At 37.6% G+C, this 22,851-nt stretch overlaps 1 protein-coding gene across 2 annotated transcripts in view; it reads left to right on the plus strand.

Moving 5' to 3' along the window:
- LOC131074113 (ribonuclease J) overlaps positions 1 to 22,851 on the plus strand; it is a 301,289-nt gene that overhangs the window by 200,531 nt on the left and 77,907 nt on the right. For both annotated transcript variants that reach the window (XM_058010661.2, XM_058010662.2), the window contains exons 13-15: positions 19,397 to 19,510; positions 19,729 to 19,824; positions 19,939 to 20,036. In XM_058010661.2, the coding sequence (XP_057866644.2) occupies positions 19,397 to 19,510; positions 19,729 to 19,824; positions 19,939 to 20,036 (308 nt within the window). The remainder of the gene's footprint in view (positions 1 to 19,396; positions 19,511 to 19,728; positions 19,825 to 19,938; positions 20,037 to 22,851) is intronic.

Raw genomic sequence — 22,851 nt, forward strand, 5'->3', positions numbered from 1 at the left:
TAAATATTTTAATATATTAATGAATGTTAATAATGAATATTTAATACATATGTTAATGAATGTAATTAATGTATATTTAATATATATGATAATGAATTTCTTAATGTAGACATTAAAGAATGGTTTTTAGATATTAAGGAATAAATGTAAACCATATGTTAATGAATATGTACAAACATGCGTTAATGAATACATATCAATGAATAGATAGGAATATACGTTAATAAATGTGAACATTTTATAATGGACACCTTTTGAACATATGTTATGGAATATATGTTAAGTTAGGAATATGTAAATGTGGATTATGGAATAGGAAGTAGTAATAAATTATAAAATGTAAATGTGATTTAATGATGGAGGTTATAGGGAGGAAACTCCCTTAGCCTAATGGAGGGATTATGATAATCCCTGGTAGGCAGTATATACTGAATATCTATATGCATATGTATGGTTTGGTTGACTAAGTTCAATTAAGAAAAGACGGATCTGGCCGGTCCCCTCTGAGGACTTGGATGATGGAGGGATCACCCAAGGCAAGGAATAGACAAGGGTCTTCCTTGGATGGCTTGGAGGTTACACCCAAGACAGGATTCGAACTCATCTTCGATTTCCTGGAGGGCTTGGAACCAAGGGGTTCCAAGAGGGCGAGCTTCATGGCCGCCTAAGGACATCTTGGAACCAAGGGGGCAAGCTTCACGGCCGCTTAAGGACATACTTTCGTATGACATTTGTATCCCTTTTTTTAGATGAAAATTATGAATATGTTAATTTAGTATTAAAGATAGATTGCAAATTAAAAAGATTGTTTATACCGATATATATATGTTGTATTCTAACAATTTGTTTTGCAGGGCAGTGATCTCTAACTAGTAGGGACATTACATCCCCCCACTGTCCCCAAACTTAGGCCCTTTGTCCCCCTGTCCTTGCGCCCCCCCCCCCGCTCGTCCCCAACGGCCGTGGAACACTGTTTTTTTTACATTTTTTACTGACGAGTTTTACCCCAATTTCATGCGAGTTTTGGTGATTTAAAGCACAAGAAATTGCAACGAGTTTTAGAATAACCCGTCTGCGAGTTATTGGGTGAGTGACTCGCGGTGATGAAAGACCCGTGAGTACTCGCGAGTCTTTGAAAAAAGTGCAGAGTTTTTCATCTATGGTATATGGGTTTCATGGGCATTAATTATTGATTCCCACCTTGTTGCATCATGTGTGGGGAATCTTTTGGGATGAAACTCTAATGAGGATTTGCATGTCCTCATGGTTTGAGGCCTATATAAAGGTGTGACCCCCCTCATTTGTAAAGAGAGGAGAGATTGATTTCAGAGATTGTCGCTAGAAGTTTTGAAGCAAATCATTTAATACATTGTTCAATTGTTGGTGTATTCTTGTGTTGCCTTAAGGGTTGCATGGTCTCACTCTCTTCATTTAGAATAGATTTGCTTTTAAGTTATTAGATGAACGAGATTTGATAGGATTGCTTGTTGTAAAATCCGAGCTTATACCTTTTGTTTTGAGCTGATCGTTGCCTACTTTGTAAGGTTAGTCTGAGCCAATTTTATGTGTGGACTTGTTGTGACCTTTTCACACATCGCCCCATTGCTAACGGGGACCCCTTCTTTTCCTGCTTTCTGCGTTGTTAGGTTAGGGTTTTGGCTGCTTAGTGGACAATTTTACGTTTCCCGTGCCCAAGTCTCGGAGTTATGATCGTGCCTAGTGCCGTTTAGGGTTTTTGAAGTCATAGGATCAAGCGCGTAAAATGAGATTTTAATGATCCTAGTTTTGTCTAAGTGTAGACCCTTTTGGAGCGTTATGTGTTTTTTTTAAATGTCCTTGTCGGTGATTTTAAGTGCTAAGGTGTTTTCAAACCTTTTGGAGTTGTTTTTTCGCTCCTAGAGAATTATTCAAGTTGATTTCACACTTTATCCCGATAGTTTTCCTTGTGTTACGCTCCAATTTTGATGAATTTGCCCAAGTCCAGTTGAATTTTATTGTTTCGGATTTTCTAAGTGATTCCGAGTGGAAAAATCATCATTTTCCGTAGTAAAATCCATATTCCAAGGGTTAAAAGGTCAAAATTCCATGCTAGAGGTGCTTTTCCCCTCATATTCTTGACTACCCATGATTTTCCCCACTCAAAATCTAGACTCGACATGGATTTCCCCTGAAATCCATACTTGCTCCATTTTTCCACCACTGTGAATCCATGCTAGGGTCGTTTTTCCCTTGGAGGCATTAAAATTTGAATAAGTGTCAGGGTTTATCCTGATTACCCATGATTTTCCACGAGGGAGGTATGGACAAGGTTGCTGATGATGTTTGCATTCATTCCACACCTGTGTCGATTTTCCACCAGGTATCTGTGACGAGTTTTTGAGGATTTTGTCCGGATTTTCATCTAGACTCAACGATTTTCCACTGAGAGTGCATTTCATAATTTTGAGTCAAGATTTTCATCTAGATTGAGGTCGTTTTTCCACCAGAGGGGTATTTTTGGGTGATGACTTGATTTTAAGTGGAATTTTTGACACCACACTCATACCGATTTTCCCCTAGCTCATTTTTGTACACATTTGATAAATTTGAGTCCGGATTTTTATTCAGACTGGGATTGATTTTCCCCTAAGGGGGTACTTGACGTTTTTTAAAGTGATTTTGTGAGGATTTTTTAATCCTTACTAGGATCGATTTTCCCCAATTGGCCCATTTTTTATTTAAATTAAAATATTTTAATAAATGAGCCTCATTTTAATTGTTTTTAATAAAAAGGCAATGATTATTTAAAAGATGAAAGCAATTAATAAATGATTTGCAATGAGCATTTAATATTTTCAACCTTCTAGAAGCAAGTTAGTTTCACCCAAGCAAGTATAAGAACAAGTGTTTTATCCCACATTGCATGTGTGGTGAAATTTGGTGATGAAAGTAAGTTTAAAGGGAGGAGTCCAACATTATTTTATTATTAAGTTTGCTAGGTGGATTCCATGCAAGGGCGATTTTCTCCATAGTTGGTGATTTTGGAGCAAGTGTTAGATTGAAGACTTATTTCCTCCTCCATTCCAGCCAGCTGGACAATCCACTCCATTGCTGCCATTGAAGCTTAGTGACTCCATTGCTTCAGATTTTCGATATTTGGGAGTTAGCGATTTTTTACATTTGGCAATTTTGATCATTTTAGAGGGCACCTACCTCTAAGTTGGCGATTTTACTTGGGGCTGCTATATTTTGCTGCTGATTCAGATTGGTTTGCTTCCATTGAGACCCCCCCATGCCACGATTTTGCTGAAGTTCGCCATTTTGGTGAAAATCGCGATTTTTGGTGAAGGCGATTTTTTGTGTTTTGGGTTTCATCTCCAAACAAAGGTGATTCTCCTTGATATCGCCAGGTTGCTTGCTGTTTTCCGGCCTCCATTGTTGGCAGATTGAGGTGCATTGAAGACCATTTTCAGATTTGGGAGGATGGTGCCATAGCTGGAATGTTCGATTTTATTTTTGCAAGTATTTGGAGCAGATTTTAGTGAATTCCTTGCATGTTTGATGCAACCATTGTTCCCTACTTGCTGTCATTTGCCTCAGATCTGAGTTTTAACTCCATTGCTTCAGGTTTTGACCTCCATTGTTGGCTATACATTCAATTTTCAGATTTATGTTTTATTGCCCAGCCAGCTGCAACTTTAACGATTTGTATTTGGAGACATTTTGGAGGCATTTTGGGACCATTTTCAGACCATTGGAAGGCTGTCTCAGGTCTGCAAACTGTGTTATTAGCTGCTTGTCCTCGGAAATTTATCTTTTACCAGCCATACCTATGTTCCCAAGATTGATTATTATCATCATCAAGACTGATTTTTATCAAGTTTGTGCATTTTTTTGAAGGATTGCAGCAACATGTTTTGAGAGGTTAATTTATTAGTTGCAGGTTGTCTTCAGATTTGTGACCTCCATTGTTGACTGCCCAAGGCCTTCCCTTGTACATAGTTAGTTTAGTTTGCTTTCGTTGTTTTCGTTTGTTTGCTTTTCTTTTCGCTTTGGTTTGCCTTTCGCTTTGTTTTTCGTTTTTTTTTAGTTTAGGTGTTTTGTTTTAGGTTAGTTGTTTTGCCCTGAGGGGTATCCATTTGATATTGGGTGATTTTGTCATGTAACGCTCTAATTTCCCGCTAGATTGTTGGTTGCACTTGGACAATCATGAGATCTTTTGGAACTACAAAGGGAGTTTCTTTTAGTAAAGCTTTGAGTCAGGACGTACTTGCAATGAAGCAAGATTAGCTTATTGAACTCACGTATTTTGTCCTCCAGTTATTATATCTTTTCACACTTATAATCTCCGAGTCATTGTGTTTTCCAGGCAAAGCTGTGATCGGTGAAAAATCTAAAATCTGACATCAGCACCACTGCAATCCTCGAACCCTAGTGAGTTTTACTACTCACGAGCCAAAAGAATTGACGGAACTGAAAAGCAATATCAAAAGAAAAAATGAGAAAAGTGAGAAAATGAGAAAAAAAAAATCATCAAAAGAAAATGAGCTGACAAAGAAATATCAAATTGGCTAAAAGGGAATTTACGAGTAACTCCATCGGGGCTATAGACGCCTGGCTGGCAATGGAGCAATGTTCGTGAGCTTGCGGCGATAACCTCGTCGGGACTATGGACGTCTGACTGGCAGCGAGGCTCTATCCAGGATGCTTTTGGAGTCTAGACAAACTACGTAGCTTATCACAGGGGAACCTGAAGATCATGGTTGTCTTGTTGAGGGGAATTAACGCATTTGCACACACATGGGTAACTGTGGACTTGATACTTTGTCTCAATATGATGGTCTCTTCTTGTAAGTGTTTCTTAACTCCTGGTTTTGTTGACGGAGGTTTTCTAAGTTTTCTTCTAGAAAGATTGATTCCCAAATGTTTTTCAACATTTCTCAATGGTGTCGCCAGATGTTGTGACCATTTCACACATCGCCCCATTAAAATGGGGACCCCCTCTTTTTGCTCGTTTTGCTCGCCTTTCTCTTCGTTTTTTAGGGTTTTGGTTTAGTGTGTCAGTTGTCTGGATTAGGGTCAAGCCTTAGGGTTCCCGTTTTGACGTTTTCAGGCCAGAGTCCAGTCCGTCTTGAGAGTTTTTGAGCTTCCTCCCGTAGGATGCAGTTTTGAAATGAAGTGAATTCGCCAGAGGTCCAGTAAATTTGCCTAAGTTCAGTCGGAATTTTGAGTGCAAGTCTAAATTTGTCTAAGTGTTAATGATGAGATTTTTGATTTTGTCTGATTGAATGATTTTGACTAAATTTTGGAATTTTGATGATTGATTCTGGGCATTGGAAAGGCCTTGTTGTTGCCTTGTGAAGTGACTAAACCCTTGAAATCATGATATTTTGGCTTGTGGAAGCAAAATCGCTCCTGTCCCTCAATGAAGGACCGGAGCTTGTTTCTCAAAATTTTACTGTCTCTGCAGGATCAAGACGAATTTCGGATTGGAAGTGATAAAGGGAGGCATGTTCTTTCCGTTGAATATAATTTGAAGAATTTCACAAGCATGGAAATGTGCCAGGAGCAAAAATCGCTCCTATCCCTCAGTGAGGGACCGGAGCTTAAAATCCAGCATTGCCTTGTCCTTGCAAGATTTCAACAATTTCGCGATTTGAGGAGAACCAAGGAAGTGCATTTTATCAGTTGAATATAATTTGAAAGCACTAACATGAGGAAAACTTGGCCTAGAAACTAATTCGCTCCTGTCCCTCAGTTAGGGACCAGGGCGAAATTTGATGATAGCTCCCGTCCCTCTCCCAGGGACCAAAGCGATTTTCCTCATAGGGCAAAAATTCTAGTGAAGATCAAGTAAGTTTTGAGTTTGAAGCAAGTAAAGGAGGTGTAACGAACCTGTTGAAGCCAAATTGAAGATTGAAAGACGCCTGATGAACTCCATATTGGCCTAGGCGCTCCTGTCCCTCAGTCAGGGACCAGAGCGATTTCTTCCTTAGATCAATTTCTTGCCAAGTTAAAACGAACTCCAGGCCAAAGATGAATGAAAGGGGGCACAACGAGTCCATTGAAGATAATTTTGGAAGTTGGCAAAGTGTGATTGAGCTTGAAAATGAAAATTCGCTCCTGTCCCTCAGCCAGGGACCAGGGCGAAATGTTAGTTATCTTGCCTTCCACCCAAATTCAAGTCACTCCAAGTCAAGGTGTAAGGTGGCGATGACGTTTTGAGGTGTCTCGACGAAGAATGAAGTTGCAAGGACCGCCAAAGATGAAGGATTTGCACTATATGCCCAAGTTCGCTCCTGTCCCTCAGCTAGGGACCGGGGCGAAATGTTAGTTATGTTGCCTTTCTTTCAAGTTTAAGGTCACTCCAAGACAGGATACAAGTAAGCAATGATGTTTGAGGTGTATCGACGAAGAATGAAGTTGCAAAGATCGCCAAAGATGAAGGATTTGCACTATATGCCCAAGTTCGCTCCTGTCCCTCTCCAAGGGACCAGAGCGAAATGTTCAAATGTGTCCAAATTTAAGTTGCCACTCACATTTCAAGTGTTCGAAAGGGAGTAAAGAACATCATTTTGCGCCTCAAAGACAATTGCAAGTCAATATGATGAAGGATTTACACGATATGCCCAAATTCGCTCCTGTCCCTCAGTTAGGGACCAGAGCGAAATCTCTATTGGGGGTTCAAGTTTTGAATGTTAATCACATTTCAAATGTTCAAGAAGGACCAAAGGACATTGTTTTACACTGTGAAGGCGTTTGCGAGTTGATAGAAACAAGGATGAGCCCAGGATACCAAGAATCGCTCCTGTCCCTCTCCCAAGGACCAGGGCGATATTCATTATACTAGCCAGTTCTTTCAAAAATCACGCTAAGTCAAGGACGTACAAGGTTGCACAAAGTCTAAGGTGTCTTGAGAAGATGATATGCGAGGGAGTTAAACGTTAAAAGGTGATCAACTAGAGCAAGGAGACAAGATCGCTCCTGTCCCTCAGCTAGGGACCAGGGCGATATTAACTACATCACTCATTTTCTTCCAAAGATCACATCAAAACAAAGATGCATAAGGTTGAAAACGTCATTTGGAAGGCGACAAACAAGAAGTGAACGTCAAAGATCACAAATTTGAGCTAAAAATGGAAGTTCGCTCCTGTCCCTCAGTCAGGGACCAGGGCGATAATGGTCACAAGGGGCATTCGTCTACGAAATCAAGTCAATCAAGCTCAAGATCCTTGTCGAAGATGTCAATTTCAACGTGAAGATGGAGATTTTGAACGTAGAAGGCAAAAGAATCAAGACTAAGATGATAATTCGCTCCTGTCCCTCTCCCAGGGATTAGAGCGATATGGTTCGTATTTTTTCAACTCCCAAATTTTGGCGCTAACACAATTCTTAAATTTTATTAAATGCTAAAAATCGATAAAATTTGAATATTTAATTAATAGCATTTAAAATTTGCGCATGAGCATTTATTAATTAATTTTGCCTATTTAAAAAATCGAATTAATTAAAAAAACGAAGGCATTTAATTAATTAATTATTATTTTAAATAAAATCAAATTAGAGCGCTTGGTTTTATTTTAAGTGTTTTGCAAGGTCGGCCTTGATTTTTATTTAAAATTTGTTTTTATTTTGCCTTATTTCCAAAAGTTGGCCTATGTGCAATTAGAGGGTGAGCGCCTATATAATGAGGATGTGATATCTCATTTCAAACCATCATATTCATCCTTTCATATGCGAAATATCAAGAAGACAAGAAGTGCGAATTTCATCAAGGAGAAGTGCGAAATTCCATCCAAGGAGAGTGCGCATTAGGTTTGAGGTGAAGCGAATTTGCCATCATCACGTTGAAGATCCCTAAGGTTGGCGAAGTTACTAAGGAAGGTGTTCGCTTGAGGAAGATCACGTTGAAATCTTCAAAACTCCAATTTTTGTCTAGACAAATCGCCTTATTTTGCATTTTTAGAGTTAGCTCGCAAGAGAGGTATGGCGAAGATCCCTTGTCTTAATTTTGAATTTTGAAATTTTGAAATTCCATTAGCTCAATCGAATTTAGGAAATGATAACTCAAAGACTTATCATGAAGTTTCCTAAATTTAATCTCTAATCTATAGTTATACATTGCAAAATCTATTACTTATTATGAAATGTTGTGTAGGTATCAAGATGGCGACTCCCAGGCTCGAAAGATCTACAAGTCGAAAGACTCTTCTCAAGGAAAATCAAGCCAGATCAAGGACGGTCTCATCAAGGACGATCAAGCAAAGATAAGGGCAACCTCCTCCAGTCTAGCGTTGACAAGGCAACCTCTTCCAATCCAGCCTTCCAATGCGAGGTACATCAATCATCCTGCGAATCAAGGACAGAAGGAGTTAGAACAAGAGCTAATTAAAGATAGCTTCTCAATGACATCAAATTGAATATCTACCAAGCTACAAGTGTCAGACGAGGTGGCATCCTAGTCATCACTCCTCCAGTCGGATTGGTCCACCTCAACAATGTCCAGGTTCAATGTACCTAATTCATAGAAGGTGGCACGAACTCCGATGTACCTACCCTAGCTATCCATTGGTGGAAATTTCTAGAGAGGACATGTGTCCAAGCAATACAATTTTATCATTGGTCAAGCATTAAATGTTATGTAATGGTTGTAACAAACCCTAATTAGGGTTTAGGTGTCATAATCTTGGCCATTGATCTTATTTTGATCTGGACCGTTCATTGTAATTGAGGATGCTATATATACCCTCATTTCTTTTTTCATTTTGTAACTAGAACTAGAAAAATTAGAGATTAAGGAGAAATTAGAGTGATTAGAAGCAAGTTGTTTTGTAGCAAGATTGAGCTTTGAAGAAGGAATTTCAAACAATTGTTGTACATGATGGCTTTGAGATCAATAAAATATTGAAGTTATGGTGTCTTATTGCAATTCTCGTGGTTATCTTCATGGTTGTTCATTTTCTTGAATCATTCTCAATCAAAGTAGTGTGTTAATTCGAAGGACAAAGTGTTGGACTTGATCTTTGGTAGGATTCGCTTTCCAAACCACTAGCTTCTTGCTGATTGTAGGAACGCTTTGCGTGGTCTACTGGAGATATTTGAATCGCTTAAACTTTCAATCGTTGTGGTATCTTGGATATGTACCTTCGTGGTAGTGTCCTTGATCTTTGATGTATTGGAAAATCATTCGTTACCTTAGAAGATCGCATCAATTTCAATTGAGTTGTTAATTTATGGAAATATTGAAGTTGGTAGAATCTCACCAAGTCTCGTCCACATTAAGTCAATCTTAGGGTTAGACTAGATTAGACCTCTTGCAAACCCTATCCTTTTGATTTTTTTGAAAAGCTTGTTTAGTTTAGAAAAATCTTCGGCGACGTAAGGCCCCTTGATGACACAGCAATCACAACGACCACTGGTGCTTATCCACACGTAGAGACCCTACTAAAAGAACATTGGAGTCATCCTAACTAATCCTTCTTGCGATATCTTCAGCAGTTAGCGACTTTATTCAAGAGAGGATAAGATGCCTTTGGGTATTTTATTCTGTGTATGATTGTGTACAAAATACACGTCAACAGGATGACATAGGGTGCAATATTCGATGGATGGATGTTCTACTTAATCCAGGATTGTCTTAGAGGGACATTGATAAATTGGTTTAGAATCATAAGTGATAATTCATTTAGTTGCAGGTTGTCTTCAGATTTGTGACCTCCATTGTTGACTGCGAAAGGTGTCTTCAGACAAATTTTTTGTGAAAACACAACCTTTCACACCTTTCCCTAGTCACTCGTAATCCGGTATACTCCTTTGCACTATGATTTGCATGAAATTTCTAAGTATAAGGAGGTGTTGATTTCATGATGCGTTTCATACCCTAGTCTTGTCACATTTTGTGTTTAAATTGTTAAGATCTACCTAGAGTGTGGACTATTTTCTTGACTTCATGCTTTAATTAGCTTAAAATCATTAGGAAGTCAGGAATTCTATTAAGAGTATTGTATTTTTCCTAAGTTCTAACTTCAAGCTTCATACAAGTGCAATGTCGAAGTCCGTATTTAAGGAAAGAAGAGAACAACAAAAGATATTAGAGACGAGATTCTATCCACAATCCAAGATGTCATCCAGATGGAAGGAGATCACGGATACAAACATGCATTTCCTGAGCCTAAACCTGATGCGACAACAGATGTTCGGAGTCAGAAATCAGATTCCTTCCCCAGCATATGTAAACATTATCAAGAGTGGTATTTTTCAATTTGCCGGATTTTCACAGTCCATACAATGCAGTGAGCTTATCCTGGAGTGTGCACGATGTTACGATCCTCGCTCGCGAATGGTCATGACTCCTAAGGGCGTTGTCATTGCCTACCTTGCTGAGGATGCGATTGCTGAAGTATTTGGAATTCCACGTGGAGCAGATATGAAGAATGCAACTAAGGATGAATATGAAGAGCGGTACACGAAGAAGATGGATGCATGTAAGAGTATGATAAACAAAGAGTGGATGATTGAGCCTAGACTTCATCATTTCAAGGCTCGCAAGACACTCATGTGCATAGACTTGAAAGAGGAATAAAGTGACTTAGTATTCCTTCTTAACGGAGTGATGGGGATGACACAGGGTGCAATATTCGATGGATGGATGTTCTACTTCATCCAGGATTGTCTTAGAGGGACATTGATAAATTGGTCTAGAATCATAAGTGACAATCTGGCCTTTTAGCTGAGGAATATAGAGCGATCCAAGTCATTCGCCATGACTTCCTACTTGGTATACCTGCTTGCATGGTTTATTTCTTGCAAATGATTGATATGCAAAGGTGAAGAGTAGGGAATGGGCAAGGACAATTCAGGAGTCATGAGTGCTATCCCCAGCTGAACATGTATAGAATTGAAGATTATAAGAGAGTGAATGATGTATTCACCATGTACATCACGCGGATGCTGCAAGGCGGAATCCACAGAAGATTGTCCAAGGAGGCAACAGAGCTAATAGAGAAATATAGATCGTGGTATATTCAGTTTCCCACTTTCACGTACCTTAGGATTCATGGGTTTCAATTCGAACCCTACAGGCTTCCTAGCTATCCGTCCGACATAATGATCTTGTTGGAAGTGGTGAGACAACTTCTAGAGTTTGATTCCATTCAGAGAGAGAAGCATAGGACATGCATGACACTCCCTATGACATGAAATTCCGGATAGAGAACATATGGCAAGCCTTCTAGCGAGGATCTGGCAAAGCTCTTGTTGACTTCTTAACTCCTTCAACGCATCTATCAATCCTTCATTCGATGCCATGATTCTCCCGACAAGCTGGCAGAATAACCTGGCTTTGATACCACTGTAATGTCCCCTGACCATACGGTATAGCTGGCAAGGCAAAGGGACTATTAAACTGGCCAGGGACAGGTTGTATAGTGGATAGGCTGTACGGTAGGAGAGGAGGGAGACTCGTACGGTGTAAGTGCCATACGGTAGAGTGAGGGGGGGGGGTCGTACAGTGATGTCAAGCAAACCGCATGGTGGAGCCAACGAAGGCCGTACGGTGGTGAGGAAGGGGAACGGTGGGGCGAAAGAAGGCCGTACGGTGGTGAGAAGAGGAGGGGTGGTGGTACAGTATGAGGTCGTAGGGTGAAGGTGCAGAGGTATGGTGAGCTTCAGCGGTTTTGTGGTGGTCTTCCGGAATAATGGATTCTGAATATTAGGAGTTCCCCTTATGCATGTAAACCAGATTAACAGATATGCAACTGGAGAAAGTAAACAATGATAAAATTCAAGATTTGCCAGATCCGGAACGAGTACAAAGACAGAATAGGGTGAGAGGTGAACCTCACTGAAACTGCAAATACCAAATAGGGAGGGTCTTTCACCTCCGAAATGGCGTATACCAGAACTCCAACAAGAATTCGCATAGGAGAGAACAAAATATCAGAATTCGCATACCTACAACTATGATAGACTCGGCCATAAATATGGGCTCCGGGAAAGTTCCCGAAGGGTTACAAACGAGCCGACAGACATAATTTAACTAATAAAATAAAAAAGAGGGCTCGACAGATTTTATTATTAAATTTAGGGACATACAATAATTAATATTATTTAATTATATCGGGGACATTACTCTTCCATATCAATGTCGTTCTCTAGATCATCTTCATATTCTGGGTCATTTTGTTGCTTCTCTTCTACGAGCCCAACCAATGAATTGAAGGCTATGTTTAGAATGGGAGTTTCCTCTTCCGCATTCAGGGTGGGATTGACCTCCAGGGCGTTGCTATCCATTTCCTTCTTCTTATCCTCTTGGGGTGTAGATTCTATCATGATAGTCGTATGCTGATTTGGGATCTCTACTTCTTCACAATATGGAGTCACTTACATATCACCACCATGGAGAATTCCGTTCTCTTGAGTATCTAGGGTATTACCAAGGTCCTCCTCAGGAAAGGAGATGTGATCAGCCCCAGAGTTTGGCGATGCTTCCCGCTTTTGCCCATTTGTCGCATCATCTTCTATGATTTGATTATCTCGCTCGTTGCCCCCACTGAGGGCTCCACTATCCTTCTCTTGATCTACCTTTGTGATCTCCAAATCTTGCCTTATCGGTTTTTGATTAGTTAAATGAATTCCTTCATAGTTCTTGCAATTCGAACTTCCATGATTTTCCAAGTTGCACCTTTGGCATAAACTGAGATTATCTTCGCGCTTTAGACCTTGTAGCCACATTTCCCCATGTATCTGGATCTCTATTTCCTTCGAGATGTTGTCATTTGCCTTCATATTGATACAAATTCGGGCATAGCTTCCTAGAAAGCCATCTTCCTTAATTTTTGCTGTCACAAAAGATCCCAAACTATTGCCCAACTTTGCAAGGGTTTCCCTTGTCCATTATTCCGTGGAAATATTGTAAAGGCAAATCTAGGTTTGCTGCTCATTGATTTGGTGTTTCCATGGATTGAAATTAGGGCACCAATCCTTTGTATAAATGTCCACACCGTTCATCGAGTAGGAACCTTTTCGTGAGAAAATCCCACTTCTCCTCACTGGAACAAAATTCTATTAAGAAAAAGCCATTAGCTAAAGTGCTAATTTTGGTTGTATATCCCCACTCCAATATCCTATGGATAGATTCCCATACTTTACCACATTTCAAAAACATCCCAATTTCTTTTAACCTGCTGACTACTCTTTGGCCTTGAGGATTTCGAATACTTATGGGTTTTTTACCCTCTGAAGGGATAGAGTTTGGAGGCCTACCTTGCGTATCTCCAATATGATGATTGTCTTGCGTATCATGCTTTCTACCCCTCCAAGATTTACTTGTTTTGAAGCCTTGATGTCCACCTCTAATTCCAATGTTATGTGATCGCCAATTTACCAAAGTGTCCGCCGAAAGCCTTCTTTTTGCCAAAACTTCCCATACTGATTCCTCTTGGAGTCACGCCTATTCCAATTGTTCTCTATCCTCTGAGAGTCTTGCCGTTCTGTCCGATGCAAGGTCTCCCCAGTATTCTTAGTTCCGATTCGCGTTGCATTATTGCGTCTCATGTTATTCAGCGGAGGAATGTTTTGCTGTGTACCCCTTTGCCTCGATCGCTTGATTTCAGGTGCACATTCATCCACCCATCGACCCCTCTCAAACAACCATTGCAGAATATGTTCACCCTTATGTGGTTCTTTGCCATTTCACTCTTCTGGTTTAGGATACCTTGATTCCTCTAGATCTCCCTAATGTCTCCTTGCAAGATCCTTCACCACTCCTCGAAATTCGCACTTTGCTTCTATTTCCCAGATTCGCGCTACTCTACTTTGTCTCGTTGCATGCTTCCATCTTGTGTCTATTTTCACGTGCTCTTCCCGCTTTCACTTACCTCATGCAAAATTTAAGTTGACTTTCAGATTTCATTCCAAATGTCTTGTTCCTTTGTCTACTTCCACATTGAAATCTCACAAAGATTCCACATATCTTTTTCTACTAATTTCTTCTCATGCAAATTTTTAGGCGACTTTTGAAAATCCTATTTTCTGACCTTGACATCTTGTGATAGTATGCCGCTCCACATACTTTTCCCACATTTCTCTGTGATGCTTCCATTACTCTTTTCAGCCCATTTGCAAAATTTCATTGGATCTCAGGACATCCATTCCCCCATTTAGTTTTGACTGCTTGTCCTAATCCAAAACCCCACATGTCTTTTCTCACATCTAGTTCTGGTTTGAGCTTTCACATTTCTTCAAGATTGCTTCCTATACTCGGATTCTCCCAAAATGCCATTAATACCATATTTTGGTCAAGAACTAGTGTTGCAAATACATACACCATTAGAGTAGCATCTTTTGTAAATCACAAAGAGGTCATATGTAATTGAATGTCACCATGGTTCAATTTGTAGATCTTTAGGGGAATTCTATGCTTATGTTCCCTTTTGGCACTTTTGCTAGTATAAATCATAAATGTAATGATGATTTGATGAATGAGACAAGATTTGAATTAGTGACAAACTTTGTAGTGTACTTTTCCTTATTACATGTTGATTTCTCTAGTCTGGGATGGATAACTAAGAATGTTCAGTTATTTGATAGCATTGTTTGTGGTGTATGTATACTAAGTCACAAGGTTGAAGTTTGACAATTATGAAATTTGGATGAAGTTCGGAAGGCCAAAAAATTTGAAAAAAAACTGGTATTAAATTCGCTAATATAGTTTTTATTTCTTTAAATATAAGTAATATATCCAATAAATTATCAAAATAGTTTAACATTGCAAAATAGATTCAAAATCATTATAAAAAGATTAACAATTAATAAGTAAACTAATAATAATAATAAATTAAAATATTTTACATATTAATGTTTTAATAAAAAATTGTGTAACAATTAATAGATTTAAATATATTACATATTAATGTTTTAATTAGGGTAAAACCTAAAAACTCAAACCACGACAAATAAATAAAAATTATTAAATAATAATAATTTTTTAACTATATTAAATATTAGAGTTTTCATAAAAGTAAAACCCAAAAACTAAAACGACATATGTGGGCATGTGGGCGACTTCCTTGAGACTGAGAGACTCCAAACAAAAGATGTGGCGCTCTAGTCTTCAATAGGTGGGCTCCAGTCTTCAACAGGTGACACTCCAATCTTCAAATGTATTCAACAATCTCCAAAAGAGCTGTGAAATGCCTTGAAACTTGCTATGCATCGTAACCCAGATCTTCCATAAACGACTCCAAGTCTTTGTGAAATGTTGTAGCCTTTTGAAAGAAGCGTTCAAACGATTGATGCCCTCTTTTGGCAACGTTGGGGCATCATTTTCTAGCTGTACGAACTTGAGGCAAATTTTCACAAATATATATATTTTTTAAAGTTTGCCGAATTCTGAATTTGAAGCTCGAAATTCGTTAAATGTTGTGACATAGCATACACATAGTTTATACCAATTTGTAGACTTGAACTCAGAGAGTACTCAATAAGCCCAAAATTTTCGACTCATCAAAATTCGACAGACTTTGCAAAAACCAAGGTTTATTGGAGGGTTGAATGCAAGGTTTTCAAATTTAAAAGAAAACATTCTTGTGAAATATGCATTTTAACCCTTGTTTTACCTTGGCCCAGTGTTTTTTAACTTGCATGTTAACTTGCCCAATGCGTTTTAACCCATTTTGGCATGTTTCAATTCTGCATCGCAATGTTTTGAACATTGAATCACATGGAAATCCAACGAGTTTTCATCTTAATTCCGACAATTTTTCCCTTTCAACTCATCTATAGAGACTCGTGAGTTAAACTTGAGAGTACTTGCCCAACTGAAAATTCCGTGAATACTCGATAACTTAGAGAGTACTTGTAGGGTTTTCTATCTATGCTTTATGCTATGTGATTTCTATATGCCATCTCTCATGTTATGTTGTGATTCTATATCCCAATAGAATAGATACTGATCTTGGAAATAAATGATCCACCATGCGCTCTAAATGAAAACATCTTTCACTAGTAGATTAGGAGTAGGTTAGTAGTTTGTATGCATTTCATGATATAGTGATTTAGCTATTAAAGCATCTACAGCAAGCCATACTATTTATTATCCCAGAGAGTCATGTTTTGCATAGCCACAGCTTGCAGTTGTGCAATGATGTGCTTATCAACTTATGGAGAGGTTAGTATGGTAATCTTTGGTCTATTAACAACCTCTTTTGTTGATTGCTATACAAACGCTGTGTCTAGAAGAAAAAAAATTGTTTGGGGAAATCCATCTCGCCAACTACATGGAATGAAATCAAGCGACTGCTGGTTTCTAGTTGTCTACACAGTTGGGAATATTCATTCTCCCTTTAAATATAATATTTATCACTTGGATTACATGGTCTTTGTTGAGTACATCATATCTCTTGCTAAATAGTTTTGATGGATATGATCTTGGAACTCATACTTTCTAACGAGTGCTAGTTAGTGTTTGATCCTTGAACCTCACTAACTACAAAATATGTACAATTTTAGATTTACTAAATCTAGATATAGCAAATAGTCAACAAGAGTGATATGTCTCATAGAAAAGTAGAATCTATATTCATCCTTACCATATTGAGGTAAACAATGAGTTTATTAATGATATTGAAACAAAGAGAGTAGCCTCTAAAAATTGTGTTCCATGTATTGAGGAACTGTGTTCGCTGCTATATCTGATAAATTAAATACAAGAATTAATAATAAAGACGGCGATGCATACTGAATACAGGAGTAAACTATATCTTTCTTATTTCAAAAGAAGACCAAAGATGATCAGCCAATAATCGGAGTTGATCCGACTAGACCATACTACTTTCCTTGGTGATACACAATCTATGTAAATGACCGGGCAGTTGCCAAGAGGAACACAACCGTCAACCGACACTTATAACTAGCCAATGCCGACATAATACATATTCTAATAACCAATATTATCAAACAATAGACATTTTACATTGACAACAAACTGTCTACTTCTACCAAAAGAATTGTCCAAGCATAGTATTTTAAACTGTTTCAGAATAATCCCACTAAGCATTTCCAAGACTAGGACCCCAAATCTTTCAGTAGGGAAAAATGGAATTAATTAGAAAATCTGTGGTTTGATCGAGGATAGAATATCTTGGAAACAAACCTTAAAACACCATCCTTAAATAATGGCTAAGGAAGCATAGTATTTGTATATCTCAGAATGATATACAATCTTCAGATTGAAAAAAGTCTGACAAAATACAAAGTAGTGGTGTAATACCCTTACCAAGGAAATTTGTTCCAAACTTGCAATATTATTGATTTTATCTTGCAGCCATTTTGTTGGACACTTTGCATCTAATGAAGCATAAAGTATTTTTGAGTGCAAACACAAGAGTTGCTGTTACTAGAATCTAAAAACAGAAATTCAATATAGAATCATAACATTGTTCATTACATAGAACTCATGTGGACATTTTGTCAAACAGTTTTCTCTCTGCTATACTGATTTTGTTCCTCAACTTGTTTTGAAATAATGTCATAAATAATCATGATAACAATAACTTCTCAATTTCTAGATATTGATAACAACTCCATTTTACTAGAATTGTTGAAAATGGTTTGCATCATATGTCATTAAATAATTATGTGAACAATTTTTACAAAAATGTCCCATATAGAATTTTCTTACAGAATGAACAACACAAATAAAATGTCAATATGATATTCATATACCTGATTGTTGACTTCAACTGTAGGCTGGAAATTAACCAATCAATAACCCTCCCTCAATTCTTTTTCAGCTGTACGACTTCCTTCACAGTAGTATGACATTCCTAAAAAGTGGTACAACAACCTCCCAGGAGCTGACTTTCTTTTAGATGGTGTGGCAGACTTAAATGAACCTTTTTAAGGCTGCATGGGATATTAATTAGGCTTAAAATGCCTATTCACATGTAACGCCCACTTTAAATGGTCTTGGAATAGTGTATGTTCCCTTTGGGGTTAGGTAAGGGTACAACTGGATTGAAACCCCAACAAATATAAAACATATGATTTATTTTTGCCTACAAAAACTTATATAAATTTGTACTTGTAAATCTGGCAAAACCTTGGAAGATATATTGTTGCAATCCAATCCCATTCTCCATGCACATTCAAAACAAATTGTGAATTTTGTGTAACTCCACCTTTTAATCCTTTCTGTACGCGCTGTGACTTTGACTAAATCACATAGTATTCGCTAGAGAGGAATTTTTCACCGCCGAAACCAATCTTACCTTGTGGTTTCATCGAAGGCAGAAGAGATGAACAACGTTCAACCACATAGAGAAAACAAGGTTTGATAAACTATTCAGAGTGAATTACATCTCCTCCAAATTCCTTTTTATAAGCATTTTTCGAATTTTCTAGGAGTTACAACTTAAAACTTATAATTACTTTTTAATAATAAAACTTAAGCTCCAAATAAGTGACTTTATTTCATTATTTACTTTTGCAACACTTTAGTCACTTAAAAATCACCTTTATAAATAATTAATATAAGTTGTCTTTTAATTCCCCTTTTGACAATTTAAATATTAATTATTAATTTGTTTATTATTTTATTAAATTTTTGTACATTCACCCAAAGTTGTGGAAAATACAAAAATAGCCCAAGGGTGAATTTTGAATGTGCCAACATAAAGAAAAGCTCACTGAAGTTTGAACTTAATAAAAATTAATACTTTTCGAAAAATAGAATATTCCTCCAAGAAGTTTGGAATGCACCAAAATGTTGCAGTTGTACTCAAAAACTACTATGGAATTCACCTTGATCTCCAGAACTCACTGCCACTTGGAACTCTAACCCCAAAAGATTGGCACTATCCAGAAAGGTTGGAGTTTCCGAAGATATTGTAAAGCCCATAAAAAGGGGACATTACAAGTGGCTTCTACTAGATGTCCTTCGAAAGGAAAACGAAGCCTCTAGAAAGTCCCTTTTTAACATTTTGAAGTAAAACTCCAAGTTGTATGGCCCACCTATTAGTTGTCCTAAGTTTCCAGAACTGATGATGAAGTGAGATGAAGTAACCATACAAATGGCACCTTTGACTAGCTGAACATGACCTATACTTGATGGTTACAAGCACCAACCTTCATACCTTTCATAATGGTTATGGCACAACAAATAAACATATCAATGTTTCAGAATGACAATGCATGCTTCCATAAATTTTACCTTTTATGGTGTCTTTAATATTTGTTTCTCCTGTATGTGTTTTGTTGGAATTTTGAATTTTCTTGTCTTCTTGAGATGGAAGTTTGAACTTTGAAGCAAGACTTATGTTACACAACTTGATCAGAAACAAACAGTGAGCTTGTCCTATGAACTTCAAGTTTTATGAGATTTTTAAGAATTTTTAACTTGTCCTACTTGTGTATGTAGGAGGAAGCCCTTAGATTGGCAAATCCTCAGCATTTCTTACCTGTTCATGGTGAACTGGCTTTTCTTAAAGAGCACGAGCTACTTGCAAAATCCACTGGCATACGGCACACAGCTGTAGGTTGATCTGCATTTAAATATTTTTTCCTTTTGTTGTGATATTAAAAGCTACCATTGTGGGACACAAAATGCTCATAAAATTAGTTTTCTTGTGACAGCTTGCAGTAATTGATTTTCTAAATTTTCATTTAAATAGTTTTCCTTGGGAATTATTTTTGCTATACTTGTCAGAAATAATTTTCAAAGACATTATTAATGTCTGCCTGTTTTTTAAGGTAATAAAAAATGGGGAGATGCTTGGTGTTTCTCATCTTAGGAACCGAAGAGTCCTTTCTAATGGTTTCTCCCATCTTGGAAAGGAGAAATTGCAGGTTAGCTGTTTCCTTAAAGGCTAGTCTTATAGTATTATCTCACAGTTTTGGTGGTATGAAATTTGGAATTTTTAATTTTCATAGAAATAACCACCATGTGTCTTTTGACTATAGTTGATGTACAATGATGGAGATAAAGCATTTGGAAATGCAGCAGACCTATGCATTGATGAGCGGATGAGAATAGCCCTAGACGGAATTGTTATTGCTAGGTAAGGATAAGAGTATCTGTACGATGTACTAGGCATTTACAAAGGACAGTTGCTGGAATTGATCTTTTTGTGTATCAGTCTTTATTATGGTAATTCATTGATATTATATATTCAAGTCAGATTCTAAAAAGAAAGTTGACAGTATTATGCAGTTACGTTGAAGATGTCTGTAGTTGGCAATAAAAATTTAAGACGGCCATTGACTGGGCAAATACTCTCAAATTTGTGACAAATGTAGTCTATTTTTGGCATTTAACAATGATGGCACAAATATCAAATGGTTGCAATGCTGTTTACTTATGCAGACTCTCCTAGTAGGGTATTTTGTACGGTTCTTTTTATGATAATTGGTAAATTCTACTTTGAACTTGATGCCATAACTGAGGGGTATCTCCCATCAAATCCAGCCAGCACTTTCACGTACATTGTCTACCGAGATAGAACATACTCAGAATTGGATGTGAACCTTTGCCAGATGAAACAAATGTATTTGTACATATAAACATGTAAAATGTCTCTTGGTTATTTGAACATGAATGCCCATTATGAAAGGCTCAATGATCTCCTCTGGATCTTATTCCATTTGACATATTCCCTTTGCATTATTAGTTTAATTCTTGATTCTTGTTTTTTCATGGTGGGAAGCTTTTATCTATTATAGATACACACAAATGGTGCATAAATGGCTGCCTGCGAGAGCTTTACTTATCTTTCTTGCGTTGTCATTTATCATCTCTATTATTTAAGTCCAGAAATTAGTTGAAACTTGAAGTAACATGCATTTTAACAAAAACTTGTCACAAGTATGTGCGTCTAGGTGATATAGAAACAATGGATTTCTGTCTTACAAAGATCTTGTTTGACATTGAATCACCTCCTTTTTTATAAGCTCGTAGTGGACATAGTTGTGATTCTAAGAACAAATCAAAAACTCCAAGTCATATTATTGCAGAGCATTATATCTTCAAAGGAATTGTTTTTCTATAAATTAGCCAATTATAAATATTTGTAAAATTGGGTGAATTGTATCCCATATCTGTCTTCAAATTTTGCATTCTCAAAAAATTGTCTTTTGTAACTCTTTTCTTCATGCATTGTACCTAAAGTGTATTTGCTAAACTTGTTTGTGCAATTCTCTATTTGTTGGCTAGTTGTATAAGAGGAACAATGAGCTATTTACCTCAGGTTTAGAAATGGTATTGTATTGTCCAAATAGATACCTTTTCCCCACTCACCTCCTCCCTCAAAGTAAAAGAATTATTTATTAATCATCAACCTAAGCTAGTACTTTGTACCATAGTTGGTAGACTCGCACTAGGCAAAAAATCAACAACTTAAAAAATTTCTTATATTTCTCTAGAAACACAATTTGTTTGCAAAATTCAATGACAAGATGTATCCAATGACTTCATAAGTGAGTACAAAATTGTTTTCTATTAAATTTGATTAATTTGAATACAAATTGAGCACAACATCGCATTATCATGCAGAATCTTGATGGCTGATACAATAGATAGCTGACAACTGCTATGAATTTATGATGATTGACTTTGAAAATCATCATCATAATTCATAAATTTATATATTACAAAATGAAAATACAGCATTTATATGCTCCTCTTTCCTAATCGATTGAAAACTTGAGGAGAGGTTGAGGTTCTAATCCTCGGAGTTTGTTGAGTCTCCTCACTTGGCATAGAAGATTGTGGCTCAACTTCCATCATGCTAGTAGATGGCAATGACTACTCAACCTCATCAATGTCATCCAATGTTATATCTCCAATTGTGGTCACAACTGGATGCACTACAAGGTTGGCACAAAATGTGTTGAGACATGGACCAGCTAGGACTCGAACCTAGGACCTTCCATACGCTGCTGGAGTGCTCTACCACTGAGCTACTGGCCCCTCTTGGACCAGTCCATCGTTGGTCCGGGTGTGGCTTATTTCCAACACCAACGCCCCCCCTTAAGCCACACCTCTCGTGTGCTTGGGGCTCCTAGCCTGGACCTGGCTCTGATACCATGTTGAGACTGGACCAGCTATGACTCAAACCTAGGACCTTCCATACGCTGCTGGATTGCTCTACCATTGAGCTACTGGCCCCTCTTGGACCTGTCCATCGTCAGTCCGGGTGTGGCTTATTTCCAACACCAACAAAGTGTGGAGGGCTAATCTTTGGAATTTTGGGGTATTTAAATGCCAATCTTATAAGAAAACATGCACAAAGACAAATAGAAGCTACAATGATTTTCCACAAGATAGTACGTGCTTCTTATTCTTTTCATTCAAATTCATTACGTATGATACATTCAAGCTTAGTGATAGAAATGGGCAATGGTGATCAACACTCCAACACCATGACTCATGTAGTGGCTTGACACATCGTAGATGAAATACAATTTGCTTGCGAGCTTCACAAGGTTAACGACAGACAACATTGCTCAAAATACAATCAAATCCGTACAACAAAGATCACAATGCATAGCTCACAAAAAAATGATTTCCCCTTGAACCTCAATGGCTCTTCTTCTCAAATGACAGCAGGTAGAGCCTCAAATAAAAAATGGACGCCCAATAATAACAATGGACTCTCAGTAGCTAAACAACATAGAAAAATTCATTACACTCGCCTAAACTATCAACTACACCCTGTCCTTGTCGAATACCATATAAGAAAATATGTACAAAAACAAACAGAAGCTACAATGATTTTGCACAAGATAGTACGTGCTTCTTCTTAATCTTTTCATTCAATACATATTACATATTTATAGGATTTCTCATATCGTATTTTTAGGAAACAATATTCCTAA

Source organism: Cryptomeria japonica, chromosome 4, assembly GCF_030272615.1.
Source record: "Cryptomeria japonica chromosome 4, Sugi_1.0, whole genome shotgun sequence".
Taxonomy (NCBI): domain Eukaryota; kingdom Viridiplantae; phylum Streptophyta; class Pinopsida; order Cupressales; family Cupressaceae; genus Cryptomeria; species Cryptomeria japonica.